We start from the raw sequence: 24,110 nt of genomic DNA, 5'->3' as shown, positions 1-24,110 counted from the left end.
GGATTTTAAAAAAAAGAGTGGCAACTATTTCTGGAAAATTCTGCACTTCAATTCTCTCTTAAGAACTTTCTAGAAAATCCAAAAACCGGAGGAACTCCTGAATTATTATACCAAACATTTTCCAGGATAGTTTCTTCAAAACCTATTAGTACTGTTGTCAACGGATGGTACTCTTGTCAACGAGGGTCCTAGATAACTCCCTTCCCCCCACCCCCAGTGCATTTAAAGCTCTCAGCCGTGAGCCGTGAAAGCACGACAGCAGGTACCCAACTTGACAACCACCTAAGATATTAATCCTATTTTCACGCTGAACGCTAAGCAGAAAGGATCAATTTACACTTTTATGTCTCTGGTATGACTCGAGGTTTGAGCCTACAATTTTATGCACTGGAAGCACACGCTCTACTACACGGCTACCAGTCGGTGAAAAAAATTGAAAATAAGTAGAAAACGCCTGGAGCATACAAAGATCGAAAAACTTTTGAAAAAAGGGTGAAGGTTCCTAAAAAAATACAAAACAGTTGCATTGATGTTACTGAATTTTATTTTGCACCAATTTAAGGTAGTAATTTTCAGATTCTTCAATTTTATAGAAATTATATATAGCACGCTTGCTTTAAAGAAAAGTGTTAAATAATTTGATAATTTAGATATCTCGCCTGAAAAGCATAAGGCGGATATACTAATTTACGCAAGTGAAAAAATTTTGTCTATCAATTTACCATAAAGCCTATTTCGCACTAAATACGTTTATTATTGAACTGTTTATTACTAAACTCATGAATGAGTTTATTTTCATCTAATTAATTATGCAGTAAGATTTTGCGTTCGCATTGAACTTAATTTTGAAACGAAAGTTAGGATTTGTGACTTATAAGTATGGATGTGGACAGCGAGAAAATTTAAATATTTTCACAAACTATTTTTTAAACATAAAAAAACACACCAATTCTTGTTTATACCCTACTTTTTATGTCTCTCTCTCCAACCATTTTCTTTTCTGACTATTTCCTTATATCCATTGTCAGCTTTATCACAAAGACATTGCTTTCTCTGCTACTATTCCTATTTTATATTTCATCACAGATTAGTATTTTCGTTTTTTGTCACTGTCTTTTTTTCTACTCGTGCAATGCTCTCATGAAAGCCACTCTCACTTTAAGCATTGACGGTAAAAACAAAAGATTTCTTTGATGTGAAATAAACTCATTGTAAAAAACGCATGATTTTAATATCAAAACTTTTTTGATATTAAACGCATGCGTAAACATAGGTTAAAACAGGCCTAATGGAACATATTTACCCGAAAATTTATATTCGCTTTTTCGCGAACCGAAATTTTTTTATGTTATTTTAGATTTTGAGAGAATTTAATTTTCCAAATTGATAGTTTTAATAAGTTTTGCGAGGATCTATTTTGTCGTGTAGCCAATTTCTATTTCATCATTTGGAATGTTTAATGTTAGTATTCAACAAGGTTTTTTTATAAGAATACCAAATTTCTAACAAGGCTGGTAATATACTTGTTTTTCTGTTGTTCTAAACAATTGACCTATTTTTTAACCTAAAATTCAGCTTGATATTCTTATAAAGCATGTTTTTAAAAGAAAAAGCGTTTAGCAAATGCTATTACACGTGTATTCATTTCCATAGGTAAAGGGATTTCATCAGAGAAATCTCTGTCATTATTGACGCAAGGGTTTTTGGGTAGAAAGCCGGCGACTTGGGCTCTTTACACATCTACAGTTGGCGCAATGTAAAATATATTTTTTCTGTTATTATTATAAATAAAACTTATTATCTGGAAATTTTGCGAAAAAGAAGGCTTTACAAAATTGTATTTCTAATTTTTGAATTTCTATTGACAGAATTGACAGTGGTAATTAAAGCAGTTCGCAAAAAACACAAAAATTCGCGAAGTTACGAAATCAAATTCTTGCGAAATTTTACATCATTTAGTTCATAACAATCTCTGTTTTGAATGCGAATATACAGTGTCAGAAAAAGCCTGGGAACGAGGTCGCGATACAAAGATCAACAGCGAACAGTAAAGGAGTAATAATATTACGTATCAAACATTGGGTAAAGGTCCCAACAGTCTCCTCCCCGAGCAAAGAAACTTTAAGACGTAGAAGTTCGCAATAATTTTATATTTTCCTTTGACCATTTTACTTCTTCTTTGCTATCTACACACATGCGTAGATTATGTACAATAAAAAAACATGGTGCAAATACAAAAAATGGCCAAATTAGACAACTGCTGTATGTGTGGTAACCGAATCTTGACTTTTTAGCTCTACGGAAAAAAAGCGTAAGTACTAACTTGGTGCGCTTAATTATTCGTTACGTTTTGAAAATCGCGCATAAATTATTCATTACCAGCCTTTATGCTGGTAACTTCGTCCCGAAGACAAAATTTCAGAAACAAACAAAAAATTATTACCCGGCCAGAAAATCCAAGAATATCTGCGCCATCTAGTAGAACTTTTTGTATAAAAGTAGTTCTGCTCAAAGAAGTTTTGTTCCCAAATCATTTTATCAAAGTAGTCAGTGGTAAGTACGTTTTTAAACTGAGAAAAATCTCATTTTGTAAATATTTGAAATCCGCCATTTTTATTGCACCATCGTAATTTCAGTTCTTTGTTGTCAACTTCATTTTTTCATTTGTAGAATCCGGCACTTATAGGTGCTGGAAAAGCATCTACATGATTTACCCACGCTCCCTACATCATGTCTCAACTTTCAAACAGTAAAGGAAAAGATGCTGGAAGAAAGTATGCCTCATTAAATTTAAACCAAACATTTAAAGGAACAAAAGCAGAAAACAAACCTACCACTGGTAAGAAACTCCTCATTTACAACAACACTATCTTGCAGGAATGTTACTTTTGCAAACACTTATGGTTTGTTTTACGGGATGTACTCATTATGAATTACTTCGTACGCAAAATATACACTCTGTAAAAACATATGGTTAAGCTTGCTCAGATCTGCAATGCATGCTAGCAACATGGTTAGCTCGCTACTATGTTCATTTTAAATGCAGGCACACATAGTTTCCACTTCGTCCCCTTATGTTTTTGCAAAAAACAGATATTGAAACGCTTGCTATGCAATGACAAACACTAGCTATATATGTTATTTGGTAACAACCCAAAACTTCATTTTAAATGTTGGCCTAAATAAAAGATAAGTCAGGGCAATACACTTAATCATAGTGCCGTGTTTTTCCTGCGTGCGCAGAAATGGAGGTAACTTTTCCGCTTAGTTTGTTTACATTTTTACCTCCATTTATGCGCGCACATTGGGCATTACGTAATCACTTAGATGCGTGCGCAAGTAAATATCGTCATTTGTATTTGTACGTTTTTGTATTCTTTGTTGGTTAAACAGTAGAATACTTCTCATTGGGTGATCTTTGCTTGGTGAAAATAAAAATTAATTATGGAATATTATCACTGTAAATGATTAAATTTATCCTTCAACAAAGTCAACCTTTTTTAATTGCTAACATTTTAGCAATTCTGAGTGCAGAAATGAAATATAGGAATATAGTAATATGAAATATAGGGCTGCTTTTTTTATCATGTACCGGGTCAAAATTTTAGTGTATCTCAGCAGGTTCAGGAATAAAATCATTACAATGATGGTTTTTGTAGCCTATGGCATTTATATATATTATTTTAATAGACCTCTTTCCATATCCATTTTTGTTCAGCGGAATATACATACAAAAGTACCGAATAACGTGAAAACAAGATTAGTTATGAGCAAATTTTTAGTAGTGCAGATATGGTTTGTTTACTTGCAATAATTGCAAAATTAATTTGTCGTACAGATTTGTTATTAACATTTGGTGATAATATGGGATAATATCATGCATTTCTGGGACGTTCTAATGCTTTTGTTTATTATTCTTGTTGTTAAAAGAGCTAGGTATTAGCTAACTTTGAATACAATGATATCAGTTAGCTAGCTAGCTAGTTGGCTGGTTGACTTGTTCCAAACAAACGTGAAATATCAAGCTGTTTACCAAAATTGGTGATGTTGCTGGCATATTTAGAAGGATAAAATAAAAGAGACTTGTAGAAGTTATAATAGGGCAGATGTAGCTACAGAAACGTGCTTATGTTTAGAGGCTTTTAGAGTCTCCAATGTTTAGGGTTCACTGGTTAAATCATGCCCACCTTTTAAAAACACAAGATCATACGCTCACCAACAACAATAATAGCGTGGCGGAGGCGTGCACGTGTGATCGCACGCCATTCCTGTCCAAACCTGGAGGGATGTGCAACAGTTTCATAATCACAACAGCCAATAGTTTAAAAATTTTAATTTTATATATCATTTTACACAACAAATGTTAAAAAATGATTTGTTGATTCCCGTTCAGCTAAGCTATAGCTACAACTCTGGAAAAAATACTTGTGCAAATGCTATAAGAATATCCAGCCTTTTCAAGTCAATGTTACTTTTCTTTTGTACTCGTTTCTGGAGTACTTCTGTTAGTAGCAGTCAAGAATATTCAGTATTCAACATTGATTTTGAAGGAATGGAGTGTTAATTAGGAATATATATCCTATATAATAATACGAAGTGTATGTGACGGTCATAGTGGATATCCTCATTTTTCTTTGATGTCGCCGAAATTTTCTTTGAAGTCGCCGAAAAAATTACGCAAAAAAGATCGCACGCGCACTCGCTCGCACACTCGTAAAAAGATTTACGAGTGCTTTTTATCGCACTCGTGAATTTTATCTTTTTCTAAAATATTATAAAGCGATGAAAAAGGCTATTACGCTGATTTAATAACATTTATTTCTTTGTGATTGATTTGTTTAAAAAGTATAGAGAACATTAAAGTTGGCCCCTTTCCTTCATGCTGACACTCTTATGCTCGGCTGGTGCATTGCACTGAGACTCGAACGAAAGACCATGCCACAAGTCAATCTGACCTTCATCGTTACAGAGAATATTGCGAGTGCCCACCCATGCAAGTTAAATATAACCAGAACATGGGAGAGGTTAGGTGTCCTGTACCTTAATACAGCTTTCGGACGAATGTTCTCGTGATGTAATAACAAAGAAAAAACATGTTGAATAAAGTTTAAAAAATCAAAGAGAAATCAAAAATGTCTAGAAATATACTTAATGCCAAAAACATATAGCGAATCTGCCAACACATCATCGCGTTCACCGTTGTTTCAACTATCAGCTTAAATAACATATAACGTTTAAACAAATAACGTTTATAACGAATATTTGCAAGTGTGAATCACACTTCCAAATATTCAAATAGTCACATCGCACTTGTTAATTTTGCTAACGAGTGCGATTTTTCGCACACCATAGCACTCATTTTTTTAGCGGGTGCTCTTTGTAGCTCTGGCATAGTTTTATTCAAGAAATGGCCTGCGTTACGGCGCAACGTCAATCACACTACTTTAACATCAATACCCTATATTAAATTAATGAAGCCATTACAGTGCACTTAAAACTTTGAGGCCAAATAACTTGGAAATGAGGTGGTGACGTCAATGATTTTTCACCGCGGGGGAACTAGGGACCACCTAGGACCAATTTGGGTAATTTTCCCAAACTTGGGTCCCCAAATCCGTTTCGGAATGGGCGGGTTGATGACATCATTAAAAAACCTTCAAACCCTAATATCTCTGCAATCATTTGTCAAAGATGCATGATCCTATACATTTTCTTGATCAGCGTTTCAAGATCTATACGATGAAGGCAACAGGTATAAAATTTCTAAAAAAAATTTTTAAGGTTTTGACGTGTCTTTGCTGACGTCAACAAAATTTTTAATCCCTGATATCTCCTTAAGTGTTCGTCGAGAACATATGATCCTGTACATTATTTTAACCAGCATTTCAACCTTTACACATTACAGACAAAGAATAAACAAATTTCGCGAATTTTTATATCTGCACTGCACTGCTAACGTCAGCAAAACATCTAAAACAAAATATATATAAAAGACTAACCCGTAGGTTTTCTTTGCAATAGTTCTTTTTGTGTATAACGCAACGCTAAAATAGTGTGATTGATTCAACTCAACACTATGGAAAACCATTTTAACTAAACACAACGAATTAACAATGATACTGGTTCAACACAATTAAAACCCCACCACCAAGTGATTCTTATTAGTAATCGCCTAGATAGATAGATAGATAGATGTGCATATTTTACATGGCTAGCCTCACAAATATCGGGGGATATACCCTGTCTATTATTTCCAGGAGGGGCCATGGCGTAGATGGAGAGTCCTAGAGTATTTAATGCTCATTTTGAGCTACGCAGACCCAATTAGAGCCCGCGCTCTACTAGACAACTCCCGGCAACATCCAACGGCCCACACAGTGTGCCATCTTCCCAATTTCCCTCACATGGCTTGGGTTAACCCAAGGCTATGGTAACATTCACTCGCCCATGTTGAATCGCCGTCAAGAGGAATCGAACCCCGGTCTCCCGCACAGAGTACAAGAGCTATAACCACTAATCTACGGCGCCACCTAGATAGAAGATCAGCATGGAGAGCTCAAAATTAAATTTATAATATGTTTTTCCAGGGTTGTAGCTTACCAGGCTACTTTGTGCTATGGCTACCAGCAAGCTAATTTTAATTTTTTGAACTGATCAGATTAATTTGGGTGTGTCACTGAGCGTTAGTAAACTGTATATTCAGTTTTAGTTTTAAATTTACTTGCAAGTAGTAAATAAAAATGTATTCACATCGTTCTAAAAAAGTGGCTAGGTTTTAGATTTAGCTAGCTAACATATACCAAAAGATATGCCCTTGAAATATGCAAAATATTTCAACTTTTTTGTCACACTACCAATACCCTCTTTATAACTGTGCTAACTACGATTATGTGAAACTGCCAGGTAAAAGCTGTAAAAGACAACATTTTGTTGATATATTCTTTAAACTTGCATGTAAACACCAGCATCCCGAAATTTGCTCATAACACATCTTTTTTCATGTTATTCTGCATTTTCGCATACATGTTTCGCAGAACCAAATGGATATGGAAATAGTTCTATTATAATCCACTTTGGTGGTCATGTTGATATATATTCTGTAGTATTTTTTTGTGATTTGTTCTAATAGTTCTGGTAAAAGTTTATGAAATGGACCATATAATAATTCAATTATCTTTAAACAAAAAATATATTTGGTTTATTTTGACTCTATTTTAATGGTTTTATTTAGGTAGCACCAATTTTTTTATGTTTTAGTATATTACCTAATTGTAACAAATCTATTCTTTGTGGCCAAACTTATTTCTCTAGCTACGTCAAAGTCTTAATTTTACCTTTGTATTATGGATTTTAGGACAGAATACTCGTCATGGGTTACAAAGTTTGGGAAAAGTTTCAAATAGACGAGCTCCAGTTCCAGCAAATCTTCCTTCTTTAAAAAGTGAAAATTCAGGCAACGATCCACGTATTAACTTAGTACCTACAGGTGCTCCAGGATGGGGAAAGAAAGAGAATCCAATTCAAAATGGAAAGCAGAGAGAAACCCAACCTACGGTGAGTCACAAGAAGTTTTTTTAACCGTTTTTCATTCTTGTTTTATTAAGGACAAACTGGAAATCAAATGCTGCTATAATTTTTGAAATGAAAATAAACAGTTTCTTTGCCTTAGCTCTGTTTTTTCAATTTCCCCTGGATATTGGGAGTTTTGTACCAAGCAAATCATTTTGAATTAAAAGAACTATAATTAAGACCCTATGACTTCTGATCATTATCAAGTGATGATCAATGTAACACTACAATTGCTGCTGTGCTAGTTGACTTAGAGATTTCAATTCATAAATTATATATATGGGTGGTCTTTTAGTAGTGTAGTAGTGGCACGACGTCATTGCATTTAGACTGACATCAAGTAAATAGATAAGATTAGTGAACCCATTACATTGCACATTTATGTCTCTAAGGCTAAAAAACTTGGAAACATGTGGAAATAACTAATGTAATCTCCTGTGTGAGGGTAACTAGGGACTACCTGAGACAAAATTAGGACCAATTTCCTAAGGCTGGGTCAATCCAAAACTTTTATCTCCTTAACAACAGATCAAAATTGCATGATTTTATACATTATTATCATCAGTGTTTCAAGCTCCATACAATACAGGTATATAATGGCTAAAAATGTCATTCCTGACATCAGTTCATTTTCCACAGGCTTTATTGACTAATATTGTAATATTTTGAATGGGCGAACATGTGGATTTATCCACAGGCCCTGACTACCTTATTCCATGTAATAACGAGTCAAAAAATTAACGAGGTTTAAATTGACCATGATGAAATTAACGCGGTTTTATGAAATTGTTTTAAAAAAGTCATTTAATTAACGTAGTTGAGCATTTTTTTTCAAAAATGCATTTAATTAACGCGAATTTGAGAATATGCGGTATCACATGAAGCAAAAATTACAGCAACAGTCTAATTCACGCTATAAAAGCGGTCTCCTCTATTAAAAGGCGGCTGTGAAATCAAAATTCACCAAATTACCAGTATTTTAAGTAAATAACCAGTCATGAAATTGACAGTCCTTAAATTATCACTGCATTTAATTAACAGTCAGTAAATTACAAGCGAATTTTGAAAAACCATGTTAATTTTATGACTCGTTCATTTCATGGAATAAGTTAGTATTTTATAAAAATTTAGTATATATATATTTATACAGAAACAATTTTTTATGCTAGGTCATTTTTTGTGTGGTAAATCTCATAAAAAGATTTTGTTGTCAGTTGAAAATTATTTTTTATTAATAGGGTGTTTTACCTGGCCAGATCAAAACAAAACCAGGGGATACACCAGAGGTTTCATTGAGACCAAATGCAGGTGCGGTACCAGCTTCAAAACCACAACCAGGAATAGTGGAAGGGCAAGATGGCAGCAAGGTAACTTGGAAGAGCAAAGTTCAACCAGAACAACCGGCTACAGGTGATTTGATACAAAATTGTTTTACGATTGTTATAAAACTGTGGCTAATAGTGGCTTATATATGTAATATATAAAACATTGTAGTTATATTGTGTAAATGAATTTTGTTGATGTTAGGATTCAATTTTTCAGGGACATCCCCATATTTTCAAAAAGAATTTCCAAGATTAGGTCTGGATGGAAATTTAGCAGAGGATGGGAGGGAAAGAGGCCGCACAGAAGAAGGAGGGCCAGATGCAAATCATCCGGGAATGGGCCACCCGCCTCGCGCAAGTATGATCGTTTTGTACATATATAATAATTACATAGTATAAAGGGTCAGCTCAGTGATGGCAAGAAAGTATACTTATTTGTAAATAATGAGAATTAAATCTAAAAACAACAAATCTCAAGACGAAAATATTTTATTATTGAGGAATGAATTAATGATGTTGTTTTGTGCACAAACATGATTTATTTAGGTAAATCAAAGTGAATAGAGAAATATATTGCATATTTATTAATTATTGTTATGTTATGACTGATCCTTGTAAGTTTTGATTTTCATTTCAGATCAAATGCCACCTAACTTTCAGAATTATGGGGGTGGAGATCGACCTATGTTTAACAATACTCAGCAGCCTTATCCATACCCATATCCAGTAAGATTCTTTTTTGTTTGTTTTGTTTGCCATTTTGATAATTTCTTTGCAGAGACAAATTAATTGGATAAACTTTGCAAGAGATCATTTCGCAATTTTGGGTCAATTTTCACAAAACTTTATCTTACAACACTTTTATAATGAAAAAAAAAAATTATTCAGTATGAAAATAAAATGTTTTATCATTTCTATGGGATAACTGTTTCGCATAACAATAGCATAAACTTTTTTCCCAGGGAGAAAATCATAAACTCGTGTAAGTTTAACTTAGGAAGCGTTTTCAGATATAAGAAAATTCACAAAAGTTAATCCAAAAAATTGGACTTGCAAAAGATCACCTTAAATTTGTTTCACCATATTTTGAATTATAAAAAATTATGATGCAATAGTTTAATAATTATAATTAGGGAGTGATGTTGTTAAATTTAAATATTTTTTTATTTTTTAGCCTATGTATCATTCACAAGGAGGTCGCATGGCAATGCCGCCATACCCATATCCTTATCCTTATGGTGGGCCAGGTGGTAAAATGCCACAGTTTGATCCAAGATTTTTTCAAAGGTAGAACATTGTCATCTTGTTGTTTGTCTGCACATTCTGATTTGTTTATTTTTATCCAATGAAAAAAATTGACATTGTGTAGTACAACGACCAAGGAATTAATTTATAGGGGATAAAATGATATATAACTAGAATCACCAAAGCCGTATTTGCTGCTGGACCTTTTAAAAATCCTAAAAACATTTCAATATTTCCAGAAATAATTTAACTTAGTTATTATTATATTGTTTCTTAAGTAAGTCCTTGTGTTGTTGCATTTTCATAACTGCCACCATTTTGAATGTTTAGCAATTCTATTTTTTGGTCTTTGTTACATTTGTCTTGATGATGCCTGGGAATTTTGATCGTATGTGTATGTGCTTAAAACTCTTAAAATTAACATATATATGCGGGGAAAACAGCCAAAAAGGTGTTAGTAAAAGCATTAGGTAGATGCTCTAGCATCTGAACTGTATAGCAAAAAAATGTGGCATGAATTGTCAGAAGCTGGTGTGCCATAGAAGTATTTTCTTAAATGTATGAAACAGAACTAAAAGTCATATCGTAAAAGAATACTAGGCTTTCAAAAAGTGAGAGTGTAAGATTAAAAACATCTAGATATTAAATTTGAATTCAAAATTACCTTTTGTTGTTTGTGTGTTTCTGAGTTGTGGCAAGTTATTTGGTAAATAACTTTTTTTCGTGTTAGAATGCCAAAACATCAGTTTATGAACAATTCTAATTCTTCAACCGATCGCCCTTCAGTGATAAAGGACTCTGATTTAAAATCATTGGATGCTGACAAAGATGATGCTGGCTGGGCAGGTTCACAAGAAGAAGTTGATTACAACGCAAAGTTGAAATTTGATGAGTCAGATTCTGATGAAGACAGCACTACTCCTCGCAGCTCTAAAAAACAACCTGATCGAGATCAAACAGACAGTGAAAGTAAACAGGATGACAAGGTGGGTTAATTTTTTTCATGAAAACATTTCAACTCAATTAGTGCTGGTGAAGTGTCAAGAATTGTTGTCTCAAAAGGATGTAAAAGTACAAAAAATAACATTAACGAAGAATTCTTTTGTTACCTCAGTATATTTTTATGTAGATACATCTTTTTTGAATGGTAATATTTGAAGTTATAAAAAGTTAAATATCTAGATGTGTTTTTTTGTTTACAATTATAAACCAGTAATTGACTTTTCAATGGTAATGCAGGGCTGCCACGCCTTCTTTCAATTTTAGAAGTCCTTATTTTATTCTTTTTTTAATAAATATACCATTGTACACCATTAAAAAGGTTAAAAATTCTCACAAAAGTCTTCAAGTTGATATTTAATCATTTGTTAGAATTAAAGATGGTATGTGTTTTGTACCCTTTAGGGTAAGAATCAGGGAAAACAGCAGTGGGAATTTCCTGGTTATCCTCCAATGCAGATGCCATATGGTCAGAATTGGCCAAGGTTTCCACCGTACGATCCACAACGTGGACCACCACCATATGGTTACCCCGTGCATCCTATGTTTTTTATGTCTGGTGGATTTCCTCCAAACATGGCACAGATGGGTGGTGAAAAGACAGAGGACACTCACAAGCAGGGAGAGAAGAACGACGATGGAAAAGATACGCACTCCCATGGTACAGAACATCTTGATAAAAGGGAAGCAAAGTTAAAGGAAATAGAGGAAAGAATGAGAAAGCGTACAGAGGAAGAAAGAAAGAAGGAAGAGGAAAAATCTAAAAAACAACGATGGGAGAATCACGATTCTTACTCAAACCGTCCAAGGAAAGAGGGCGAGGTATTAGGATCATCTAGGAGAGAGGTTCCACCTAGATTCAGACAGCATGGGGATAAACACGACAGGGCTCACGAAAGTATGTAAAATATTACCCGAAGTAATTTATACTATTTTTCAGTAATAATTTTTTTTCTTTGTTTTCGATCGCCCTAGGTTATCTATGTTCGTAATTTTTGTTTTTCATATTAAAAAATGAATTTTTTTCAGATAAGCAAGGCGCTCTCGACAGCTCTCATATGAGAATTATGCAGAGAAAGGATAGTGTAAAGTCGGATGAAGAGGGTCTTCGTGAAGATGTGTTTGAGAAAGAGGATAAAACAAAAGATGCATCGTCAACTAGTAGCCGGAAAGACAACGAGAAAAGTAGTCGTCAACGAAGGCTCAGTTCTTCCTCAGAAACCCGTGAGAAAGAAAAAAGCTCTCGCCACAGTAGCAGTTCATCTATTAAAGACGCTCATAAAAAAGACTCTGTAGAGAAGCTGCATGGTAAAAAGGAGTTGAAAGATCTTTCTGAATCTAGAAAACGGGATAACGACAACGACAAACATTTGAAAAATAGGGACAGGAGGAAACCAGATCCATTTGACGACAAGTACGATGACAATGACGGCAAAAGTAAATCAAATGAAGCCCTGACGATAAACTCTCAACGCTTTGCAGAAAACAAACTAACAAAGGGGCAGTCCAAACACGCAAAAGTTACCCCAGAGTCTGAAAAGAAATCCGCTGCACAAAACAAGGAGAAATTTGAGCTTAAAAAAGCCTCAGCGTGGTCAAAAGTTGTGAGTGGAGGCGAAGTGTCGGCAAAAGAGAACGTAGAACAGGGTAAGAGTTTACGTGAAATACAAAAAGAAGAGGAAGAAGAAAATAAAAAGTCGAAGATAGAAGTGAAGTCAGTGGAAGCTGTCGATTCTCCAAACCTTTCTCGAGGAGAACAACATTCACCGGACGAAAATAAATTTCGTAGTGACAACGACAAATATGTTGAAAGAAGAAACCGTAATGATGACCGTCAACGCCGTGACGATAAGTACGACAACAAAAGCCGACCTGAAAGAAGGGGACGGTTTGATGAAGCTAACAGACGTGGTGGCAGAATCGACCGTGGCGATCATGATTATAAAAGAGACAACCGGTACAACAGGGAAGATGGTAGGAGGGACAGGTATGATGACAAAGAAGGTTCGAGAAAATACTCGAACAGGAGAGAAGACAGAAAAGAGGATAGACGAGACGGACACTACAAGGATTATAAGAGTGATGCTCATAAGAAAGATGATGGTTACCATAAAAGAAGTGAGAGGAAGGAATATAAGGCTGATTGGAATAAAAAGGACGAAGATTACCACAAAAAAACCGAGACGAAGGAATATGTTAAAGAAGAAGAAAAATTTACTGAAAGTAGGACAGAAAAGAAGGATGACAAAGACTATAAAAGGGACAGCAAGAAAGACGAAAAAAAAGATGAATTTAAAAAAGAGGAGAGTAAAGATGACAGGAAAGAACGAAAAAATGACTGGAAAGATAACAAGAAGGACGACTCACGGAGATACGACAAGAAAGATCGCCATCGTAGTGATTATGATAAAAGAGATCAAGGAAGGGAACCTCAGAGAGACGGAGAGCGTAAAAGAGATGACCGGAAAGCTCATTATGCTGAAGATAAGCGGAGAGAGGATCAAAGGAGTGAAAGGCGAGATAACCGCCCGGAACGTAATGCCAGCAGAAAACATTTAGATCGTAAAGGCTACAATGAAGAAAAGCAGTATGGCTCATCGAGGAAAGGAAAAGAATGGGATAATCGAGATTATAGACAATCTGAAGAGTATAAGAGAGAAAACAGAGAAAAGAAAGAGAAAAGATTAAGTGAAACGAAAGAAGAACTGGCTATTTCAAAAGCAGAACAAACAAGTACAAAACCACAAGCGGTATCTAAAGAAGAACAAACAGCTACCAAAGAAGAGCAACTGAATACAAAAGTAAAGCAAATGTCCTTAAAAGAAGAGACAGGGACAACAGGAAAGTCGTTAGATGAAACAGTAAGAAAGTTAGAAAAGGTTCAGGTTGTTGATTCAAAAATTGACGCCGAAAAAGAAGAAGAAGGTAAGGCAGCCGTTGAGACGGCCTCCGAAGAGAAAAAAGAAAAGAAAACTGATGGATTCGGTGCACCAGATAAAATCAAAGAAACTCGTAGTCGTTCTGACAGAAACGATAGGTACGACGATACAAGAAGTTACCGTGGCGATAGATATGACGATTCAAGAAGTTACCGTGGCAGTGGTGCGCGAGAGAGGGGTCGAGGGCGAGGGCGCGGATTTTCAAACCGTGGTTCCGTTGGCTCATCACGTTCACAAGGGCTATCAAGCAGCAGTAGGAGGGACAAAAATAAGTATCGTGATAATTATCGAAATTCAAAAGATGATTATTATGAGGATGTGTCGTCTGGTGATCTAACTGATGAAGAAACGCCTGGACAAGACAAAGAAAGAACAAAGTCGCCTGTCTACTGCAAAAGCAAAAAACGGGAATCTAAGAGGACGTGGGATGAGGATACGCCTCCACGCTTCCAAAACAGGTATGACGGCCGAGATCGCGGTAGCTCCAGGGGGCGAGGGGTGAACTTTAGAGGAAGGGGACGTGGTGCTGAACGCGGTAGAGGAAGGGGACGTGGAAGGGGAAGCTCCTCTAGTTTTGGCAGCAGAAACATTGGTACAGGTGATAAACCACATGACGAGGATAAAGCTGGCGATGATTCGGAGGACTACTACTCCGCAGAAGAATCACCCGGACATAAAGAATCTAAGTATGATAAAGATAAATATTCGTCCGAGAGGAGGCCGCGCTCGCACCATTCTTATCGACCTGACTCAAAATCAAGAGGAAACTCCGCTACTGCTGGTAGAAACAAACCTAATTCTTTTTTATCCAAAAGGCAGCAGATAGGGAATAATCGAACCTCCGACGGACACAAAACCCCTACTGCTGCCGATAAATATCCCCATGCTAGCGAGGTTCACACACAAATCAAAGGAGATATTCACACACAGCTCAAAGGAGATATGGCTTCAAAAAATCCATTAAATTTGGAAGATATATCGGCGCATTCGCCTCCGAAAAAGAGTAAACCACTGGCGGAGAAGCGCGAAGAGAAAAAACGAGATATTGCTTTGGAATTTGATTTAAATAATATTAGAAGTGTGGTTTGTATAGATGATTTTGAAACTACGGAAGATCATTCAAAGACGACCTGGGAGGACGATGGTTTTGTCACTGTGACGTCAAAAAAGCAACAGAAAGAGCTGCGCGAAGCAGAGAAGAAGAAGCGCGAAGAGGAGAAAAAGAAGTTATATTATGAACAAAAACGTGAAGCCCAGAAGGCTGTACGGAATAACTCTCATAAAAATTCAGCTGCTTCCAATGTGAGAACGAAAGCTGTGGTATCGTCCGACCCTCCTGTTTCAATTGTTTCTCCTGAACAAACCATTGTTTCAACCGCGCCTGTTCACAGTCAAGTTTCTGCACCTGCACCCGCTAGCAATGCAGCTATGGCAGCCATTGGCGTTTGGGAACCCGCCCAGTCTTTAATGAAGTCTCATAGTTCGACTAGTACTTCTGCGGATGGGAAAACTATACCTGCGCCGGTTTCCAATGTGAATGCTTGGCAGAGGCCATTAACATTAAACGCTTCATCTGGTGGAATGCCTGATCCACGTGCAGTTGGCACCGGGAAACCAAGTTCATCACATTCTGGCATGATCAGTAAGGTATACAAATTACTTTCCATTTAAAGATGGTTTCTGTAATATTTTATGTCTCTGTTAATTGTGGATATTACTTTTTTGGAAGTTGATGATTTTAAGTTAGAGTATTTGATTTTTTACACTTTAGGCTGCATTAGTTCCCACTCAACCAACACCGGAAGCTGCTTCACCGCTTGTCACACCACCAGCCCTTACGCCTATCAATAGAACGTCTATAAGCGAACTTGAGGTATCGGTAATAAAAAATGATCAATCAAAAGAAGAAACCCATTCAGACAGTATAAAAAAAGCTGATAAAGCTACCAATGACAAAGACGGCGAAAAAACGAAACGACGTGACAGAAATGACGGAAGACGGGACGCCAAACTTATAAACAAGCGAATTTTGAGAGAGAGGCCACCTCGATTTCAAACCAGCCAAAGGAAAGAGAGCAACGAAGATCGCAGTAAAAACTATGAAGATTCTAGAAAACAAACCCCGTCGATTCGACAATCAAGTTACGAAAACAAGTCCAGAAAACGATCTGCAGATAGACAACGAAAAGTAGGATACACCTTTCTTTACTATAATATAATTTATCCTGTTGTAAAGCGACTCAATTTAACGTTACATTAAATTTCGTTTCAGGCTGAGTCGTCCACTAAAGTCATTCAGGAGACTAAAACAGGCAATACAAGAGCTAGTGAGGGATCCTTACACGAAGAAACCGATAATGTCTTTACAACTGAGGTAGCTAAAACATCCGATGTAGACGAATATCGATGTAAACTATCCGACGCTGATAAAGTTGTTGGTTCGAACAAACCTTCATTGAAGTCGCAGTCATCAGTTGGCAGTTATACATCCAGCGACCATCCAATAGAAGAGGTATTAGTTGAAGTGAATTTGACTGATTCGTATCAAGCACCTACACTTGAAAATGAGGTAAATTTTAGCTATACTTTGAACAATAACATCTCTATCGCGCGTGTGTTAAACCTCAAAGGTACAGAAGGGTTCGTAATAGGTTTCGATATTTAGAAAAAAGCGTTCTCTTTATTTTAGTTGTTCTCGGGAGCTGAAGATAAACATTCTGTTGCCAAATCAACCAATGATGAAGAGCGATCACTGGAAACCAGATCTTTGCCAGGGAGTCCTCCACCTTTAGCCGTTAAAATTCCTGAACCAACACTGTCAGGACCCTCGAGTGATCCAGGGCGTGGTCCGTCTCCTAGTCTAACGAAATCCCCGCCCAACATGTCTCAAGAGATGACAGACTTAAATTTGAGATTGTTTAACGCTCGTACAGTTTGGGATAATCCTTCAATGAACTGGAGTGAATCATCTGCTTCCAGCGCCGTTACTGCCCATGTATCCTCTTTAACCTCTGTCGCCAACATTTCAGATCAATCTATGGATAAGAACCCCATGCCGGGTAGTCCAACTAAACGGGAATCGAGTACTGCTCCCTCTGTTGATGTTTCCAAGAAATCCGAAGAAAAGTCTTCGTCGGTACCTTCTTTTGGTAAGCGATCTGAGCAACAGATTTGTAAAGTGAAGCCGCAACAACAGCTGCCTTCTGATGACACGAAGGGATTTCAAGTTTCTTCACATCAGACTTTGACCTCGTCGAGAAATAATATTGCACCAACTACGAAATATGCGTCGTATATATTGCCAGTGGAGCGCCAGTTGCAACAAAACACGCTGTATGCAACTGATTACAACGAGCAGTTAAGATCACAAGCTGGTCAAGCATTGAATTTTCAATCGTTGAACCAAGTGCGTTCAGTAGACGCAAGTGTGAGCCCAATGTCACAGCAATTGTTGTCTTCTTTTCCAGCTGCTGGAAGTATATACAATACTGCACTTCAAGGCTCACAAAACCAGATGTTAGCGTGGCAGGTAGTTTCAACACCAAGCGTACAACCAAAGACTATAGCAGCTTATCCGACAGGAAGTCCAGGCTCTTTGTTCACCTCGCCTGGATCAATCAGTAATTCGCAATATATTTTGCCATATGGAACTAATTTCCAAGCACAACGAACGGCGTCAAGCTTGCAACGGCAACAAGTTGGAATGGTGCAAGTCCAGCAACCACAACACCAGTCTTCTCAACAGGCTCGAGTTGTAGGTATGATGTCTGCTAATAATGCTTCCCAATTGCATCACACTCAACAATACGGACTGCGCTCCACAAGTGATCCGCACTTAAACAACACCAGTCATATCACGCTGATGTTAGACCCAACTTCTGTCATTTCACAGTCACAGCAACTTTCAAGTCAACAACGATCCGACTTAATGAAACACGTGCACGCTAAGCCGTTCGAACCCACATCGCAGACTCCGCCGTTAATACAAAGCCCACCTATCGCTCAGCAGCAACTCCAACCTCATCGACAGCAACAACAAATTATTACAACAGTGTTTGGTCAGAGCAACACTGCAAGGTCAAACTACGTGCAAAACATGAGGTATTCACAACCGCTACTGCACCAACGCCAACATAATGTTCAGCCTATTCAACAACCTTCACCGTTAGTTGCGCCCATTCGACCAAGAACAGTGCAGGGCCATGCACCAGCAACTGATAATTCTTCGATTGGTCTGGGGCATCAAGACCCAGTAATAAATACCTTTGACCAAGGCTCTTTGGGAATTTTTGCAAATTCGATGGCCTTAAAAAATCGTCCTATACTACATAACAATGGAATGCAAATGCAGATCAACCCGCGAGTGATGAACAACCAATACAATCATGTTATTAATCCGGCGCAACTGCGTAACGGACCTCGTGTACAAAACTCAGTGCAGAATAGAACGAACGGTCCTGGACCAATTCAAAGACCCGTGCAGGGTCATAACCAGCCTCTATTGATGCATCCTGTTGCTAAGCAACATATCACGTCAACATCTGCTGCTGATGACGATTTCAAAAAGATTCAGCGCCAAAAAATGCTGCAGGACACGAAGCGATATTTTGCACAAGAACAGAACCCGGAGAAGACTGTAGAGAAATCAGTGAAGGAGGAGAAGCCTGTGTCCTCGAGCACTGACTCAAGTTTGGCGAAACACGATAAGTATATATTACCTGACCAGCACAACGATAGTAAGAAAAGCGACTACAACAGGAAGGGCTCAAGAAGCAGTAATACAGACCAGTATAAAGGTCGCAACCGAAAAAGTGTTACCAGCGTAAAAAATGGTGCATCATCTGGCACCAAAAAAGCTGATGGAACCACCCCTTCACAACAAAGCAAACGGCCTTCCGAAAAAATTTAACGTCCCGATTATATCGGTTTAATTTGAAATCCATATTGATGGGATTTCACTTTTTTTTGTCAAGATTACAATAAGCTTTTAAAAAAAATATGGTGAAATGTTTGGACGAGAAGCGCATCTGTTCACAAAGTATGTGTGACCGAGCACTCGTTTTGAACAGTTGTCTTATAAGAAGAAGAAATTTCTTTATTTTATTGTGTTTATAAGCGTAAAAAATCTTAGATGCTGCTTTGATGTTTAATTTAAAAAAAATCGTGCAATTGTGAACTTTTTTTAGTGTTTTGACAGTCAAGTGTTACTGTTGAAGCATCACATTACATTACACAAGGAATATTTATTTTATTAAACTTGCTCACACACTAACTCTAAAGTTCGTGGTCTGTTGCATGGTATTATGTATTGTATGTGACCATGCATTGGTTCTTAGAACAGTTTTTATTGTGGATATTCAAGCAGCATTTTGTGTACTTAATATTATTGTAGAAAATTATCCCCCTGGAAGGAGTGGTGTATGTACTTCTTGCAACCACTCATTGTTGTAAAGGTTGATAAAATTTTAAAAATACAAAGTTACAATAACATTTGCCTTATTCATTCAGTCTTACTCGATCTCACCATCTGAGATCGGCGAAAATGAGAAACATCCGTGTTTAATTACAGGTTTGCCAGAAGTCTGGAATCATTCGAATACCTTGGAATTAAGAAAGGGAAAACCTGGAAAAACATGACATCTCTGACTAAATGCTTAAGTTGCCAATGTCGAAGTTTAACATCTTTCGCGAAATATTAAAAAAAAAAAAAATTTCCAGCCGCGTAATTTTTTTCTATAAGGTACTTCTTCTAGTCTGAATACATTGTACCGATTACAGAAGCTACTATTTAGTACCTCGTGGAATATTTAGAAGCTTTGTGGTCCTACGTGCTAAATTCTGTCAGGTGAGCGAAGGACACTTAACAACTCAAAGAGTTGGCATCTAGTTATACATACTTTCTTATAAGCAAGCAAGAGTTTGAATCAGGCTGAGATATGCTTTTGCAAAAAAACAATCAGGTTTGTGATGCTTTTTTGCAAAAAAAACCTTAAATAAAGATTTGTTCCAACAGTATGTGATGTTATTGTGTATAAGGAATTAAAAAATTCTGTCTAGTTACAATCGACACAAAGAACACGCATCAGAAGGATTCACCAAAGCTGGGCAATTAGTATGCCTAGCATATATTTAAAAAGTTCCTCTAAGCCTGAATATCCTTGTACTTGAAGGTAGACACTTCCGCGATTTTTGGGCAAAATCGCGAATGCTTGTTCTAGAGAGATACTTATCACAAATCGAGAAAGTTTGCTCCTAATCTATAAACTTTCGCGGATTTCTTTTGTCTCGCGAAAGTAAGCAGGCACGGATCTGATCCCCACGAAACGATTTTTTTAAAAATTCGCGACAACATAATTGAATTCGTGAACGATATATTAGAAAAAATATCGAAGATTGGAATTGATTTTTAGATGTTGTTCATTGTGATTTTTCTAGTTCAAGGAAATTTTGTTTCAGACCAGCCCCCATCATTTGTGTAAAATCGTGATAAAACCTAAAAAATATTCCGATAAATAGCACCGATTTTTTTCCGCATCGCCAGAACATTATTGAGCGACAGCATGGCAAACATGAATATTAAAAAGCACTGCATTACCGTTTGCTTACTTTGTAAATTGCTTTTTTTGTTTTTATTCGTCTAAGTTTTGGTATTTTCCTTAATTTGTAACAAAAAAAAAAAAACAATTGCGTCGGAAAAATTATATTTACGACAGTACAACATTTAGCTTCCACAATCCGACAAGCAACTTTCTAACTACAAAACACTGCAAATTATGCCAGCAACAAACATAAAATTCAACCTGTAAAGCGAAGCGATATATTGTTCTGTACAATTGAGATACACAAAAATTTATTCTAAAAAAATCTCGTGAATATTTTAAATTACAATTTGTAGAGATGAACATGTTTCTCACCAAGACCTCTTAAGGCAAAACACACAAGTTAAGATCTTGAAGCCACGACTCAATCAAGAGAAAAGGAGAACGTTAAGGTTGGCCTCCACAAAGAAACTTTAGCGCGTGCACCAGTACATTCTATACATCGGACTCACTTTACCTCGAACTCGTAGGGATACTTGTTTTAAACATAGGAACGTCGAGATAAAAAATATATACAGGAAGAAAAAAAGGGGAAAGGGGAAGGGAGATAGAAAGCGTTGTAGCCAAATACAAAACAAGTTCAGGCTTCGCATAAAATTGCAGCACTAATTTTTTCAAAGCCATTTCAATTGTACGCCATATTCTTAACCGTCTGTGTACATAAAGTTTTGAGTGGAAGCCATCCTTAAACTTATATCAAACTGGAAGACGCACGCACACACTTTTTTACATTATTCGTATTGTGAAAAAGAATTATTGTGAAGAGAAAAACAATTACATTGAAGAAATATCACAATCAAATGTTTGCTTCATTACATAAAGCAATAAACATACAAAATTTCCAAGTTACACATCAAACTAAAAAAATCATCGAAGCTAAACAAAGCAAAATACTACCTGGAACATATGAAATGATTGTGTGTCCTGTGATCAAAAATCGTATTTCTTGTTTTTAAAAAGCAGTTCTATATGGGGATGTCTCCCTGGTCACGTTTCTTCTTTTCATAGATACGACTTCGAGACAGTTTTAAGAAAAATGGCGCCTTTTCATTCGATTAAATCGTCTCTTAATTCTGTTAATATTTCCCGACAACCAATTTACAGTATAACAAAAAACGAAGCTAACAACCACAGTTTTCTTTGTTTTGTTGGTTTTCTTGCGGAAACGGGCTAGGTCCACCTTTCTTAGCTGGTTTGTGTTGTACACCAGATTCGGCAGCATTAAGGTCCAAACTAAAAAAAAGCAAAGATACAATGACTTCATCTCACGACGATGATCCTTCTTATAAAAGATGATAAAAACAAAATAAACTAACCTTCCATCTTGTATACTTTGAAATATTTTCTTTGCAGTTTCTAAAAAAGCATCTTCTACATTTTCACCACTAAAAAAAACAGATCATACAAATTAAAAACAGAACAACAACATCTTTAGGTTACATGCACCTTAATGATACAAAAATTGCATTTTTCTGATTACGGGGTACATAATAATTTACGAGGAGCTAAAAAACATTTTAGCTCGTTTAACAGAAGTCCTTATTTTATTCTTATAAAGAAGATAAAAAAATTAAATGCAAGCCTAGAAAATGTATACACTTTCTGTTTTGCAGAAACGATAGATTTACGTTCACTTACGTTTTAGCACTGGCTTCTAAGAACAGTAAACCTAAAAGAAGAAGAACAGAAATCTCTTAGTACGGATGGTGTTGATGTAAAGGATGGAAAATAGTGATGTAATAACATACCATTTTCGTCAGCAAATTGCTTTGCTTCTTCATATGTGACATCTCGCTAAATATATAAACCAATGAAAAAAATGTAGACATTAGAAATTACAACTAAAGACACTTACACATTCACTTTATCAAAGAGAGGGGAGGGGATGCGTTGTTAAAAATGTTTAAGCTTTTTATGATTAGTAGGGTTTGTGCAAAATTTCATATCATCATCACCATCATTTCGCAAAAATAATAATAATAGCAATCACCTGTGCTTCTAGATCTGATTTGTTTCCAATCATAATTATAACCTAGATAAGAAGATTACAACAATTATTAAATATCATATGTTTGTTTATATAACAGTACCAAGTAGTGAAGAAAGGAGAATTGGATGATCAGTGAACATTATTGGGTATTTTTTGCAATCCATAGAAGAAACTTACTGTGTTGGGATTCGTTAAATTTCTAGCATCAGTTAACCAACTGCTTAGGTGATTATAAGTACTCCTTCTAGTGATATCGTACACCATCAGTGCACCAGCAGCACCACGATAATAACTTCTAGTTACTGCACGAAATCGTTCTTGACCAGCAGTGTCCCATATTTGCAATTTGATTTTTTGTGAAGCAACTTCAACAATTCGAGTTCCAAATTCTACACCAATTGTGTGTGGGCAATCAGCCATAACTAAAAAAAATATTCACGTTACAGATATATAAGCAAAACCATCACAAAGATTGATAATGATTTAATATACAAAAAAGAGCAACAGAAATGTTTTTGAATATCGTAACGTGTGATTTGCAGCAGAGACCAAATAAGTGAGAAAAAAAATCAAACAACTAAAGATGTAGCTGAGATTACAAACTTCTATAACTGCTCAGTTTTTTCAAAAGATGTAAATAGTAAGGACAAAGCCATACAATTTTCATATAAACATGTGAGTTTTTGTTTGTTGGCCAAAATGCCGCAGGAAATATATTCAGATGTTTCAAAAAAAAAGAGTTGTTCTTGACTTCTTTCATTACATCACACACTCAATCAAGTCTTAAAGTGCTAACGAAACTTAAATCTAAAACACTCTTACATTTTTTCTCAGTAAACTGATGCAACAGACATGATTTACCAACACCCATATCACCTAAAAAAATATTTACTTATATATTAAATTAATTAACCCTGGGTTTTTATATTGATTAGTATTGTCCATCCATGAACTAGCTATATCTAAGAAAAGGATTCAGCAATTTAAAATGTTTCATTTAAATAAGTATCGACTCACCAATGATAATATATTTGAAGATATATGAATAATTATAGGGACCAGCAGCCATATTGAATGTATATTAAATCACAACAAAATTTTCTTTTTATTTATACTTGATCTAGAAAAGAACCCAGAAGTATTAAGTAACAATTAGACGTTTTTCATAATAATTTCAAATAGTATATAGTAATGTGTAGAATAATTTAATATTATTTTTTTCTGGATGATATTTCATTTTATAGCTGGCTCTTACAAATACTACAAGCATTACAAATATTTTCTTCTTAAATCATTATGATGCATCAACTTTATTGTGGGAGGTTCATTGGTCTTTATGAACAAATCTTAACTCAATTCTTCCAAAGACAATAGTTCTGCTCAGTGCAACTCAAAAACGTGTGCAAGAGAGTTGTATACAACGCAGATACAGATAACAATAACA

At 36.0% G+C, this 24,110-nt stretch overlaps 2 protein-coding genes across 2 annotated transcripts; one reads left to right on the top strand and one right to left on the bottom strand.

Annotated features, from left to right (window-relative positions):
* Window positions 1-2,383: 2,383 nt before the first annotated feature.
* Window positions 2,384-19,565, top strand: LOC130613070 (protein PRRC2C-like). Its single transcript, XM_057434385.1, has 13 exons — window positions 2,384-2,553; window positions 2,671-2,839; window positions 7,355-7,554; window positions 8,808-8,979; window positions 9,112-9,252; window positions 9,532-9,620; window positions 10,069-10,181; window positions 10,870-11,125; window positions 11,544-12,036; window positions 12,168-15,724; window positions 15,849-16,265; window positions 16,350-16,646; window positions 16,767-19,565. Exons 2-13 carry the CDS (start codon window positions 2,731-2,733, stop codon window positions 18,984-18,986), a joined length of 8,064 nt encoding a protein of 2,687 aa, XP_057290368.1. The 5' UTR covers window positions 2,384-2,553; window positions 2,671-2,730; the 3' UTR covers window positions 18,987-19,565.
* A 1,315-nt stretch (window positions 19,566-20,880) lies between these two features.
* Window positions 20,881-23,828, bottom strand: LOC130613083 (ras-related protein Rab-14). The gene is made up of 8 exons (XM_057434402.1): window positions 23,684-23,828; window positions 23,489-23,542; window positions 22,844-23,088; window positions 22,667-22,708; window positions 22,425-22,470; window positions 22,315-22,345; window positions 21,993-22,061; window positions 20,881-21,909 (listed from the first exon to the last, which is right to left on the bottom strand). The coding sequence occupies exons 1-8, from the start codon at window positions 23,733-23,735 to the stop codon at window positions 21,798-21,800; spliced, it is 651 nt and encodes a 216-aa protein (XP_057290385.1). The 5' UTR covers window positions 23,736-23,828; the 3' UTR covers window positions 20,881-21,797.
* Window positions 23,829-24,110: the final 282 nt, after the last annotated feature.

The sequence above is a fragment of the Hydractinia symbiolongicarpus genome, chromosome 10, assembly GCF_029227915.1.
Source record: "Hydractinia symbiolongicarpus strain clone_291-10 chromosome 10, HSymV2.1, whole genome shotgun sequence".
In the NCBI taxonomy this organism is placed as follows: domain Eukaryota; kingdom Metazoa; phylum Cnidaria; class Hydrozoa; order Anthoathecata; family Hydractiniidae; genus Hydractinia; species Hydractinia symbiolongicarpus.
This window is presented reverse-complemented; position numbering and strand designations above follow the sequence as displayed.

What these genes read in the sequence shown, in the direction of transcription:
- LOC130613070 (XM_057434385.1), top strand. Translation starts at nt 2,731, where the DNA reads ATGTCTCAACTTTCAAACAGTAAAGGAAAAGATGCTGGAAGAAAGTAT. An exon ending in AGAAAACAAACCTACCACTG is followed by an intron (nt 2,840 to 7,354) that starts GTAAGAAACTCC and finishes TATGGATTTTAG; the next exon opens with GACAGAATACTCGTCATGGG. An exon ending in CTTATCCATACCCATATCCA is followed by an intron (nt 9,621 to 10,068) that starts GTAAGATTCTTT and finishes TTTATTTTTTAG; the next exon opens with CCTATGTATCATTCACAAGG.
- LOC130613083 (XM_057434402.1), bottom strand. Translation starts at nt 23,735, where the DNA reads ATGGCTGCTGGTCCCTATAATTATTCATATATCTTCAAATATATTATC. An exon ending in AATCAGATCTAGAAGCACAG is followed by an intron (nt 22,471 to 22,666) that starts GTGATTGCTATT and finishes TTATATATTTAG; the next exon opens with CGAGATGTCACATATGAAGA. An exon ending in CAAAGTATACAAGATGGAAG is followed by an intron (nt 21,910 to 21,992) that starts GTTAGTTTATTT and finishes GCTTTTTTTTAG; the next exon opens with TTTGGACCTTAATGCTGCCG.